Consider the following 13,252-nt stretch of genomic DNA (forward strand, 5'->3'; position numbering starts at 1 on the left):
TGAGACGGAGTCTCGCTCTGTCGCCCAGGCTGGAGTGCAGTGGCCGGATCTCAGCTCACTGCAAGCTCTGCCTCCCGGGTTCACACCATTCTCCTGCCTCAGCCTCCTGAGTAGCCGGGACTACGGGCGCCCGCCACCACGCCTGGCTAATTTTTTGTATTTTTTAGTAGAGACAGGGTTTCACCGTGTTAGCCAGGATGGTCTTGATCTCCTGACCTTGTGATCCGCCTGCCTCGGCCTCCCAAAGTGCTGGGATTACAGACTTGAGCCACGGTGCCCGGCCTACTACTTTTTTTTTAGTTTGCATCTGACTGAAAGGCCTCAAACCCAATAGTACACAATGAATATGACACATATATTAGTGTCCCTGAGCACTACTTCAAGTTTTGGGTTACATGTAGATAGTAAACAAAGTTAGATCCATGGTAACAGAAATAGCAAAAGGACTGGAGTAAAGGGGATTTACTAGTGTTTCTTATTTTAATGTTATCTGTGTGTTTTACTGTGTTCCTCACTTAGGGCAACCTGTGAAGAAATCAGTGAGCCAGGTCACCAAATCAGTTGACTTCCACTTCCGCACAGATGAGCGAATCAAACAACATCCTAAGAACCAGGAGGAGTATAAGGAAGTGAACTTTACATCTGAACTACGAAAGCATCCTTCATCTCCTGTAAGTTGATAGACTAAATGAGCATTTCATTTTTTTTTTTTTGAGACGGAGTTTCACTGTTGTTGCCCAGGCTGGAGTGCAGTGGCACAATCTTGGCTCACTGCAACCTCCGCCTCCCAGGTTCAGGCGATTCTCCTGCCTCAGCCTCCCTAGTAGCTGGGATTATAGGCGTGTGCCACCATGCCCGGCCAATTTTGTATTTTTAGTGAAGACGGTTTCTCGATGTTGGTCAGGCTGGTCTTGGACTCCCGACCTCAGGTGAACTGCCCACCTTGGCCTGCCAAAGTGCTGGGATTACAGGCGTGAGCCACCATGCCTGGCCAAATGAGCATTTCTGTTACTAATATTCATTTAGGATTTTACGTGTAGTATTTGTGGTCACTGTTTATAATAGTATAATTGAGAAAAAAACCTTGTGTCTATAAAGTTGTGTAAAATATAACAAATCTTTCTTTTTTTGAAATGGAGTTTCACTTTTGTTGCTCAGGCTGGAGTGCAATGGCACAATTTCGGCTCACTGCAACTTCTGCCTCCCGGGTTCAAGTGATTCTCCCGCCTCAGCCTCCCAAGTAGCTGGGATTACAGGTGCCTACCACCACGCCCAGCTAATTTTTGTATTTTTAGTAGAGACAAGGTATCCCCATGTTAGCCAGGCTGATCTCAAACTCCTGACCTCAGGTAATCCACCTGCCTCAGCCTTCCGAAGTGCTGGGATTACAAGCGTGAGCCGTCATGCCTGGCCAATATAACAGATCTTATAGGAGAAATAGGATTGGGGCAGACCAGTCAAATCTCATGCTGTTTTGTTACCAGAGCACCAACAAAGTCAGTAACAATCGAATTCTTAGTACTAATAATCTCCACTTGCGTTTGTAGTCAGTATCATCATTTTTTGAAATTAGTTATTTGCATTCTTAAACCCTGAGGTTATGCTTCTTTCTTTGAGATACAGGTCCTTGAAGGGTTTTGCTTCCAATTAGAGACCAGTTTTATCAAAATTACTGGTCCAAGGAATGGGAATTGGCTTCTTCATCAGTCACTTAGGGGATGTATGGAGAGATTCCACTGATTCAGGAAGCTGCCTGACCTGATGCAGACCCAGAGGCCCAATCAATTTTTTTTTTTTTTTTTTTTTAAATGGAGTTGAGGGTGAGATTCCTTTGTGCAGCACATTTTGTCTTCAATTCTAAGATAGCTTACTCTGGATTCCTTCAAAACATTGACATGGTTGAGGAAAAATTACCTATGTAATATTCCAGAACATAAGTTTGTTAAGTGCTAGATCCTTTCTTCCTTTTTTTTCTTTTTAATGAGAATAGACTAGTTATAACCCTTGCTCAAGGACAGACAAACTTCAGAATAATAATCTTGGTTTTACACAGGCCTTTTTTATTGATCCTCTGTGCCGACTATGTGGCTTATGGTGGATGTGAGCTCTTCCATGACACTTCATTTGAGGAACAACTTTTATTTTACAGGCCCGAGTGACTAAAGGATGTACCATTGTTAAGCCTTTCAACCTGTCCCAAGGAAAGAAAAGAACATATGATGAAACAGTTTCTACATATGTGCCCCTTGCACAGCAGGTTGAAGACTTCCATAAACGAACCCCTAACAGATATCATTTGAGGAGCAAGAAGGATGATATTAGTAAGTTTCCTACCAATATCACAGTTGGATGGAACCTCTCCTATATTCCCTCTGCTTACATCTTAAGCACAGATTTGTCTGTAGCTGAAATCCTAGTTTTTCAATTAAAGTATGGCATGTGACTATGCAGACAACAAATGTATCCTTCAGAATTTTTCAAGCCACCCAGCTATCTGTCTTATACCCATCAACCATCTTGATCCTCCTCATCAATAATTGGCCAGGGGAATGAATTAAGGCAACCTGAGATGTCATTATACATCCTTAATGGACATTTTTGCCATGTGTCAAAGTGTCACATTGCATTTAGTTACCTATAGAAAATGAAGGCATTTCATTCATTCATTCAAGGCTATGTGCTTTTTATTCAGTGGTCCACCAAAATTTTTACTACTACTAACCAGGCACACTGTGTTAGGTGTATAGAGGTAAATAAAATGGACTTGGTGCTACTCAACATCAAGTTTCTAATTCAAGTTTCAAAACTCGACATCAAGTTTCTGACATCAAGTTTCAAAAGCCCTTACCATAATTTGTAGCGACCTATTTATCTCTGTCATTAGAGATAAATTAACTAGTTCTTTGCATTGTTCTTATGCTTTTTTTTTTTTTTTTTTTTTTTTTGAGATGGAGTCTCGCTCTGCCGCCAGGCTGGAGTGCAGTGGCCCGGATCTCAGCTCACTGCAAGCTCCGCCTCCTGGGTTCACGCCATTCTCCTGCCTCAGCCTCCCACCGTGCTGGGACTACAGGCGCCCCGGGACTAAGGCGCCCGCCACATCGCCCGGCTAGTTTTTTGTATTTTTTTAGTAGAGACGGGGTTTCACCGTGATTAGCCAGGATGGACTCGATCTCCTGACCTCGTGATCCGCCTGTTCGGCCTCCCAAAGTGCTGGGATTACAGGCTTGAGCCCACCGCGCCTGGCTCTTTGCATTCTTAACTGTCATTAGAGATACATAGGCATAATGGTGGAGCTATTGTGGTAAGAGCTTTTGAGGAGGAAGGGAGATGCAAAAGTCAAAGGAAGGTGGGAGATAGAGAGAGTATGTCTGAATGTTGAGAAGTCTCGTCTGGATAAAGAGCTGAAGTACGAGAGAGAGGAGAATAACTAATGGATATAAGTCCCTGAACAGGCAGGTATTGAGGGATACTTAGCAGCAGGTGGAGGTGAGTGTTCTTTAAAAGGAGGATGGAAGCGTGGAGGAATTGGTGCAAATACTGGGGGGTTTGTAGATTTTGGTGGTGAAGCAGAATGAGTGGATTCTAATTTATAGTTTCTGTCTTTATGGAAATAATTTCTACAAGAAGGAAGATGAAATCTGAAGGGTGGAGGTGGTATAAATAGTTTGTTGGGAGTATAGGGATAGTATTCTGGGTAAAGCAGAATTGGTTGTTTTACCTTTGAGGATCTCTAAATTTTTTATATCCTTGCATAGGCATTTTTTTTGAGACAGAGTCTCGTCTGGCTGTCATCACCCGGCTGGAGTGCAGTGATACAATCTCAGCTCACTGCAATGTCCATCTCTGGGTTCAAGTGATTCTCAGTGCCTCAGCTTCCTGAGTAGCTGGGATTACAGGATGGTAGTGTCACCATGCCCAGCTACTTTTTGGTATTTAAGTGAGACCAAGTTTTGCTGCATTGGCCAGGCTGGTCTTGAACCTCCTGGCTCAAGTGAATCCCCTGCCTCGACTCCCAAAAGTGCTGTGGATTACAGGGTGTAGTCACCTAGCGCCTGGTCAAGTGCGCATTTTTTATATTGTTATTTGTTCTAGTAGCCAAAATGATTTTGTTAGATTTTATAGTATGAAAATAGGCCGGGCGCGGTGGCTCAAGCCTGTAATCCCAGCACTTTGGGAGGCCGAGACGGGCGGATCACGAGGTCAGGAGATCGAGACCATCCTGGCTAACACGGTGAAACCCCGTCTCTACTAAAAACTACAAAAAACTAGCCGGGCGACGTGGCGGCGCCTGTAGTCCCAGCTACCTGGGAGGCTGAGACAGAATGGTGTGAACCCGGGAGGCGGAGCTTGCAGTGAGCTGAGATCCGGCCACAGCACTCCAGTCCGGGCGACAGAGGGAGACCCCCCCCCAAAAAAAAAAAAAAGAAAATAATGAAATATTCTTCTTTATTCTAATGGAAATTTAAATATTAAGCATAACTTTTCAAATAATATATGACTCAGAGTCTGATATGTCATGCTTTTAGAATACTAGTCCTGGCAAATGGAAAGAGAAATTATACTATGCAATTTTTATTTAAAACTTTGTACAGTTACAGCTAAATAATGGTTACATGTATCTTTGAAACATGGCTTATTTCTAAAATAGATTTGGTTTTGATCTACCACTGTTACGTGACAAGACCTAAATTGAAAGATTCATTCTATATTAGTTACGAAAATTGACAAGGTTTCACTGGCCAGGTAAATTAGTATTTTCAGTGAGTGGTGGTGATGTCTTAATATTGATGCTTTAACTTAGTTTTTAACTTTCTCCATTTGATTTTCTCTAAGAGGTGGTCTTGATGCTTTTATATTGATTTCATAAAATTGGGAGTTTTCACTTGGTCTTTTTTTGTTTTGATTTTTATTTATTTATTTATTATTTTCCTTCTTGTTTTGCTTTTTAGAGACAGGGTCTTGCTCTGTCACCCAGGCTGGAGTGCAGTGGCATGATCATGGCTCACTTCAGTGTCCAACTCCTGGGCTCAAGTGATCCTCCTGCCTTAGCCTTCCAAGTAATTGGGACTATAGGTACATGCCACCATGCTCACCTAATTTTTATATTTTCTTAAGAGACCAGGGTCTCATTATGTTGCCCAGGCTGGTCTTCAGCACCTGGCCTCAAGCAGTCCTTCTGCTTTGGCTTTCTAAATTGCTAGAATTACAGGTTTGAGCCATTCTATTCAGGCTTTACTTGGTCTTTAGGAAGGCCTTATATCTTTTTTTTTTTTTTTTTTTTTTGAGACTGAGGCTTGCTCTGTCGCCCAGGCTGGAGTGCAGTGGCACAGTCTTGGCTTACTGCAAGCTCCACCTCCCGGGTTCACACCGTTCTCCTGCCTCAGCCTCCTGAGTAGCTGGGACTACAGGTGCCCACCACCATGCCTGGTTAATTTTTTGTATTTTTAGCAGAGACAGGGTTTCACCGTGTTAGCCAGGATGGTCTCGATCTCCTGACCTCGTGATCCGCCCATCTCGGCTTCCCAAAGTGCTGGGATTACAGGCGTGAGCCACCGCGCCCGACCAGGAAGGTCTTATATCTTAAAGCTGGAATAAGCAAAAATTTTTTGTGTTAATAACAAGCAAAATAATTGGCATTGTCAATAGAAAGTATAGGCCTGGCCAGGCACAGTGGCTTAACACCTATAATCCCAGTAATCTGGGAGGCTGAGATGGGTGTATTGCTTGAGCCCAGTAGTTCAAGACCAGCCTGGGCAACATAGTGAAACCCTGTCTCTACAAAGAATATAAAAATTAGCTGGGCATGGTGGTGCATGTCTGTAGTCCCAGCTGCTTAGGAGGCTGAGGTGGGAGGATCACCTGAGTCCAGGGAGGTTGAATTTGTAGTGAGCCATTATGGCCCTGCACTCTAGCCTGGGCAACAGAGTGAGACCCTGTCTCAAAAAAAATGAAAGTCAGTCTAGGCCCTTGCAGTGATAAGGAACCTATCAGACCAGACATGGATGGATTTTCAGTTGAGAAGATGACAGTAGAGTTTACCCAAAGGCTACCTTAATCATACCCCTCAATAAAAGAGGAATAGGGGAGAAGTAACTGAATGTTGGTTGGTTTTACCAATGTAAGCTGAGCTGAGGGTTGTGGGCCCGCCACTTTGTGGTTGGTTTATCCCTCTCTGGGCTACATAGGTGAATCAGCACTTAAAAGTAAACTGGGTCTTGTGAAGCTAGATGAATGTCTGTCATCTCTGTTTACAGACCTGTTACCCTCCAAATCTGTGACCAAGATTTGCAGAGACCCACAGACTCCTGTACTGCAAACCAAACACCGTGCACGGCCTGTGACCTGCAAAAGTGCAGCAGAGTTGGAGGCTGAGGAGTTCGAGAAACTGCAACAGTAAGTCCCACTGGCAGTATATGAGGAAGAGTTCCAAGAATCTGCCTACTTTATTTTCAGTTCTGTAAGGATGACAGTTGCTATTTTTCTTTCCGTGAAAATTTATGGCATTTGAGCAGTAGGCTCTGCAGGCTACATCCCTGCCTTTATGATTTAAGGACTGTAGTGGGAATATGGAGATATCCTGGAGTATAAAGTGGTAAAAATTGAATCCAGGCTGGGTATGGTGGCTCACACCTGTAATCCCAGTACTTTGGGAGGCCAAGGCAGGAGGATCACTTGAATCCAGGAGTTTGAGACCAGCCTGGGGCAACATGGTGAAACCACGTCTCTACAAAAAATACAAAAAAAATTAGCTGGGCATGGTGGCACATGTCTGTAGTCCCACCTACTACAGGGCAGCCTGAACCCAGGAGGTCAGTGCTTCAGTGAGCCAAGATCACGCCACTACACTCTAGCCTGGGTGACAAAGCGAGACTGACACACACACACACACCCCCACAAAATAGAATCCAGAGGTTGGAGTAGAAGAATTTACTTAGGATTTCAATTAAGGAGTGCCCTCTAAGTTTAGGTTAGGTAGATCCCACCCTTTTGTGACTCCCCAAGGTATTGTTACAGCTGTTACTAGTGGAGGGAAATGGAAACTTAGTGTGGTTCATAGCATTGGAGTTTATTTCCTATATCCTTCTTCCCTTCCTTTTTGTGCTTCTTTTGAGGAGGGGAGCTTCTGTGAAGTGAAGCCTCAATTCTTAAGTAGTAGGGATGTTAGGACTGTCTTATTTATTCTTTCTTCTAGAGGTAAAGATAGTGTTGTGGAGAGTTGAAATTTTACTGTGTGTGATGGGTAATCATTTTTTCTTTTATTCTTTTATTATTATGTATTTGTTTATTTATTTTGAGATGAAGTTTTGCTCTTGTTGCCCAGGCTGGAGTGCAGTGGTGCTTCTTATTCTTAGCTCACTGTAACCTCTGCCTCCTGAGTTCAAGAGATTCTCCTGCCTCAGCCTCCCTAGTACCTGGGATTACAGGTGTGCGCCACCATGCCCGGCTAATTTTTGTATTTTTGGTAGAGATGGGGTTTCACTATGTTGGCCAGGCTGGTCTTGAACTCTTGATCTCAAGTTATCCGTCCGCCTTGGCTTCCCAAAGTGCTGGGATTACAGGCATGAGCCACTGTGCCTGGCCAATTGTTTTTCATTTCTGTTTATTTTATTCTGTTGTCCAGTCAATGGGAGCATAATTTTAATGATTACTTTTCTTTGTGGTTGGTTCACTTTGTGAAGTTTTTATTTTATTAAATTTTTATTGTGGTTATTTAAATTTTTACCTTACAGATACAAATTCAAAGCACGTGAACTTGATCCCAGAATACTTGAAGGTGGGCCCATCTTGCCCAAGAAACCACCTGTGAAACCACCCACTGAGCCTATTGGCTTTGATTTGGAAATTGAGAAAAGAATCCAGGAGCGAGAATCAAAGAAGAAATCAGAGGATGAACACTTTGAATTTCATTCCAGACCTTGCCCTACTAAGATTTTGGAAGATGTTGTGGTAAGGTTGAGGCTATGCATGTTGGCAGAAGTGTCCTGCTCATGACCAAATATCCACCCATTCACACAAAAGTTTGGGTTGATATTATAAGCAGGGCATCATATTAGGAATTGCAGGTGATAAAGAGACTTATCAGAGGTGGATTTTGCTCTTAGTTAACTCAAAGTCTGGTATGGGAGATAATATATGTGTGAATAATAGAAAATGGACAGAAGTGTTCTGAGAGAGATGACAGTTAAAATAGGAATTCAGAGGAGAAAATGGTTTCTTCCAGATAGAAAGTTCAGGGTGTGCTTTGTAGAGAGGCACCATTTGACCTGAGCCTTGACAATATGTAGTAATAGTTATTGTCATTGGGTTGCTATTGTTATCATAATAGCTGACAGTTTTACTATGTGCCAGGACTGCTGTAAGCCCTTTTCATATATTAGCCCGTTAGTTTTGACAACAACCCCTTTCAGTGGGTTACTTTATCACCTGTTTCAGAGGAGGTAACCGAGGCGCACAGAGGTTATGTAATATTCCTAGAGCACTCATCTGGTACATGGTGGAGCAAGTAAGAGTTCAGGCACTCTAGCTACAGAGTCTGTGATCCTAATACTTCCTTATATTGCCTCTCCATTATAGATAGAATTTCGACTTGCAGAAATGCAAATGGACTGGATTGGCAGAACATTCCAGGCAGTAGGAATTACATGATAAAAAGCCTGATGGTGGGAGACATGAAGCTTCTACTGGGAGCTGTTAGTGGGTCAGTTAAGCTGGAGAAAAGTTTATCAAGAGCCACTGGAAACTGTTTCAGAGAAGTGGGTTGTAGTTTGATAATACACTCACAACCACAATTTTAGAGAAAATGTGCAATCAGGAAGCAAGGCTACAGTCACAGAATAAGCAATGGAGTTAGGCACCTGCATAAATGCAAAAGCGGCTTTTAGTTACGTTTCAGTGCAGATGGGGACCTCACCCACCGCCACTGGTTTGGGTTGCTTGGATTGATGCAGGTCCGGGATAACTCTGGAAGCACTCTGTTTTCCTATCTTCTTTCTTTTTGCTTGTTTTAGAGTCACCATGCTTTTAGGGGAAACTGCACCAGTGTATTACCTTTGACTGAGTACCTAGTTTTGTTTGTTGTATTTTCTTAGCACTAAATCAGAAGCAACTTGAAGTTATATTTTCCAGGCTTTACAAAAGTCATGATTAGGCTTAGAAATGGTTCTCCTCCCTGATACCTACTTTTGATTGAGAGCTTTTTGCATGAGATTTCTCTTCTGTTCACAATGCTTTTTTTTCCCTGCCATGAAGCACATGTACTATATGCCAAACTCTGTTACAATAAACTTTTAAGAAATCTTCCCCCACCCAAGTAATTAATCTCCAAGGGCTGTGCCTTCTTTGTCTTTACCCATTGAGGAAACAGTGTTGTGAATACAACAAGGGAAAAGTAGGTTATATGCAAACCTCAGAGTTCTAGAGCCAGAAGGTTTCAACGTTTAATTTTACATACAAGAAAATGGAGGCCCAGATAAGAGAAATTATTTCTTCAGGGTTTTTATAACACTTTTTTGGCACCTTGCTTTTGGTTTTTTGTTTTGTTTTTTTGAGATGGAGTTTAGCTCTTGTTGTCGAGGCTGGAGTGCAATGGTGTGATCTTGGCTCACGGTAACCTCTGCCTCCTGGGTTTAAGCGATTCTCCTGCCTTAGCCTCCCAAGTAGTTGGGATTACAGGCGCACGCCACCACGCCTGGCTAATTTTTGTATTTATAGTAGAGATGGGGTTTCACCATGTTAGCCAGGCGGATCTCTAACTCCTGACCTCAGGTGATCCACCTGCCTTGGCTTCCCACAGTGCTGGGATTACAGGCGTGAGCCACTGTTCCTGGCCAGCACCTTGCTTTTAATAACATATTTTCCTCCAAGCTCCTAGCTTTTCCCCCTACCTAAGTTTTTGTTTTTATTTATGTACCACTCTCTCAATTTGTCCTATATCCTTGTACGTTACATACCAATATTATTATTTTAAAAATCAACTCACTTTGTGACCTAACGTAAATTTAAAGGGAACTTTTAAATAAATATGTAAATGGAAAACCAGTATGCCACAAATAACACAGCAATAATAGCTAATACTTATATAACGCTTATTATATGCCAGGTCTTTATTCTAAGCTCTTTACATTTATATAATAAGGCACTTAATTCTCACAACAACCCTATGAGGTAAGCACTGTAGGTACTTTATCAATCCATTTTACAGTTAGGAAACGTAGAGGTTAAATAACTTGCTCAAGATCACAAACTAGTGAGCAGCAGAGCTAGCATATGAATCTTAGGTGATATGATTCCAGAGCCCATGCTGTTATATAAAAATAGAGGTTACCTTTTAAAATAGAAGGTTCTTAGGAAACATGTGCTTATTTAAAAATAAAGTCTACACCTCACCTAAGATCCTTTCTCATAGCATCAGTCACACCTGAACTACTGTTTTTTGTTTTTTTTTTTTGAGACAGTGTCACTGTGTTGCCCAGGCTAGAGTACAGAAGTGTAGTGATGTAATCTCGGCTCACTGCAACCTCTGCTTCCCAGGTTCAAGCAATTCTCATGCCTCAGCCGCCCGAGTAACTGGAACTACAGGCACACCACCACTTTTGATTTGGGGTCCCAAGATTTATTTTCCTTTCACAGGGGAATGTAGCTTGCCCACGGAAACATTTAAAAAAAACATTTAAAAGAGAGTAAGTCGACCAGACGTGGTGGCTCACACCTGTAATCCCAACGCTTTGGGAGGCCAAGGTGGGCTGATCACCTGAGGTCAGGAGTTGGAGACTAGCCTGTCTAACATGGTGAAACCCCGTCTCTATTAAAAATACAAAAAAATGGCCGGGCGCGGTGGCTCAAGCCTGTAATCCCAGCACTTTGGGAGGCCGAGACGGGCGGATCACGAGGTCAGGAGATCGAGACCATCCTGGCTAATATGGTGAAACCCTGTCTCTACCTAAAAATACAAGAAACTAGCTGGGTGACGAGGCGGGCGCCTGTAGTCACAGCTACTCGGGAGGCTGAGGCAGGAGAATGGCGTAAACCCGGGAGGCGGAGCTTGCAGTGAGCTGAGATCCGGCCACTGCACTCCAGCCTGGGTGGCAGAGCAAGACTCCGTCTCAAAAAAAAAAAAATAATAATAATAATAATTAACTGGGGCGTGGTGGTGGGCACCTGTACTCCTAGCTACTCGGGAGGCTGAGGCAGGAGAATTGCATGAACCCAGGAGGTGGAGGTTGCAGTGAGCTGAGATTGCACCGCTGCGCTCCAGCCTGGGCAACAGAGTGAGACTCCTTCTCAGGAAAAAAAAAAAAAAAAAAGAGAGTCTTTGAACTTTCTAGTCTTGAACTTTTACAGCAGAGTTTAAGAGCCCACTTTCCAGAGCCTGATGCAGCTTATCTGTCTGATGCTGTTGTTCCCCATCCATGTCCCCCCAGTGCTGAAGCTGTTTCGTGTGTCCTTACAGTGTTTCCGGTGCACTTCCACTTGTGGTTGATAAGTGGCAAGGGGACAATAAATAGGGTTGATGAAAGATGGGCTTGGGCGGCAGTGGGCCCAAGTGAGGCAGAAATGAGAAAACGGCTCCTGGGGCAGAGGTGGAGTGACAAAGCCTTGAGCACGAGGGTGTGAAATGTGAACTTAGTACTGACTATTGGGCAGCCAGGGCACCACAGAGGTGAATGTGGTGTCAGTGAGGCCAGTGAGTAATTTTAGCAGAGATACTTTAGGGATGACTTGGGGAGGCCAGCAGTCTTTTTTTAAATATGTATACTTCCCAAAATAACATTGCTTCAGAGTAGTTTCCTAACTGCCCTGAGACAGGCCTGAGATCCTGTCCCAGGGTGCCTGGGGGGCATATCCTGTCTTAGGGAGAAGTATTCACCTCAATATACCCATCCCCAATCCTGGCTGCTTTTCCTGAATGCATCATCTGTCCACCAACATTGCCCCATTCTAACCACATATCACCTCTTTAGAGAGACCTTCCCCTTCATTGAGGGAGCATCCCTCTAATAACCATTAGCTCCATATTCTGCTGGGTTTCTTTAGAGCACTTATGAAAATTTGAAAGTATCTGATTTGTTACTTCTTCATTGTCTCTTTCCTCCATTAGAATGTGAGCTCCCTGAGAACAGGGACCGTGTATATCTATATTATTCACTCTGTATCCCCAATCCCTAGCATAATGACCACCACAGCACAAGCACTCTGATATCAGATAACTGAGTGAGTAATAGTACAAGCTGACATGCACCAGCCTGTGTTTCTAATTTGTGTTAGACACTAGTAATTCAAAGATGATACAAAACACTGCCCTTGTCCTCAAAGCTTTCATAGTCTGGTAGAGCAGATAGATGTGTAAATGAGTAAATATGGTAATATTAACCAACATATGTTCATTGAACAGATACTACTGGGTCTCCTAGTAGGTGATATGGGAAGACAAAAGAATGCAAATGACAATATTTCAGTCCTCAAGGAGCTTATAATTTAAAAAACTTAAAATAGCAATAAAAAAAAAAAAAGGAAAGAAACCTGTTTCTGGAAACCCAGTTTTCTTTTCATTATTTCTAATTGAACCCCTAGTTAACTTTGATGTGAGGGGGGATGGGGTGTGAGTGGATAGTTGCTGCAAAGACAATTTTCATAACTCATCTTTTCCTTTCCCCCAGCTAATTAAGAGATTGAGCTCACTCTTAAATATCTTCATGGCCTACTTTATAGAGGTTTCCATTGCTTCTCTTTAAAATGCAGACATTTCTGTTGGGTGAATGCAGAGAGAGGGAATTATTTTAGAACTAAATGAATCCTCAATTACTTATTTCAATTACTTTATTTTAGTAAAAAACCCTGAGGCCTAGAAGTGTATCTGATGTGTTCAAGGTTATACAGATTGGAAGCAGAGCTGGGCTGGAATAGACAGACCTGTGGCTCCTTGCTCACTGTTTGTCTCTCTTCCACTTGCCCCTGGTGCATTCAAACAAGATGCTAGTGTCCACATGTCTATAGAAGAGCAGATTTTTTTGTTGTTGCTGTTTTATGGTAAACATCATTTGACAACCCATTTCTTGGAGTTTTGTCACTCTGAATACAAGAGCTACTCTACTGGATTTCACTATGCTAATGATTCTAGTGATTTTCTAAAGAATCACTATGCTAATGATTCTTTAGAAAACATAAGAAATTTCACAGCAGAATGAGCATTCCTAGTGGTCACCTTGAAAGACTGTAAATCCCTTCTTTTTTTTTTTTTTTTTTTTTTTTGAGA

General features: G+C 42.7%; 1 protein-coding gene across 3 annotated transcripts in view; it reads left to right on the forward strand.

The window, feature by feature from the left end:
• The window catches only part of TPX2 (TPX2 microtubule nucleation factor), a 73,759-nt gene that overhangs the window by 39,578 nt on the left and 20,929 nt on the right, over positions 1-13,252 (forward strand). For all 3 annotated transcript variants that reach the window (XM_017865073.1, XM_017865075.1, XM_017865074.1), the window contains exons 8-11: positions 520-671; positions 2,150-2,321; positions 6,255-6,393; positions 7,731-7,947. In XM_017865073.1, the coding sequence (XP_017720562.1) occupies positions 520-671; positions 2,150-2,321; positions 6,255-6,393; positions 7,731-7,947 (680 nt within the window). The remainder of the gene's footprint in view (positions 1-519; positions 672-2,149; positions 2,322-6,254; positions 6,394-7,730; positions 7,948-13,252) is intronic.

The sequence above is a fragment of the Rhinopithecus bieti genome, unplaced genomic scaffold (assembly GCF_001698545.2).
Source record: "Rhinopithecus bieti isolate Rb0 unplaced genomic scaffold, ASM169854v2 scaffold_78508, whole genome shotgun sequence".
NCBI lineage: Eukaryota > Metazoa > Chordata > Mammalia > Primates > Cercopithecidae > Rhinopithecus > Rhinopithecus bieti.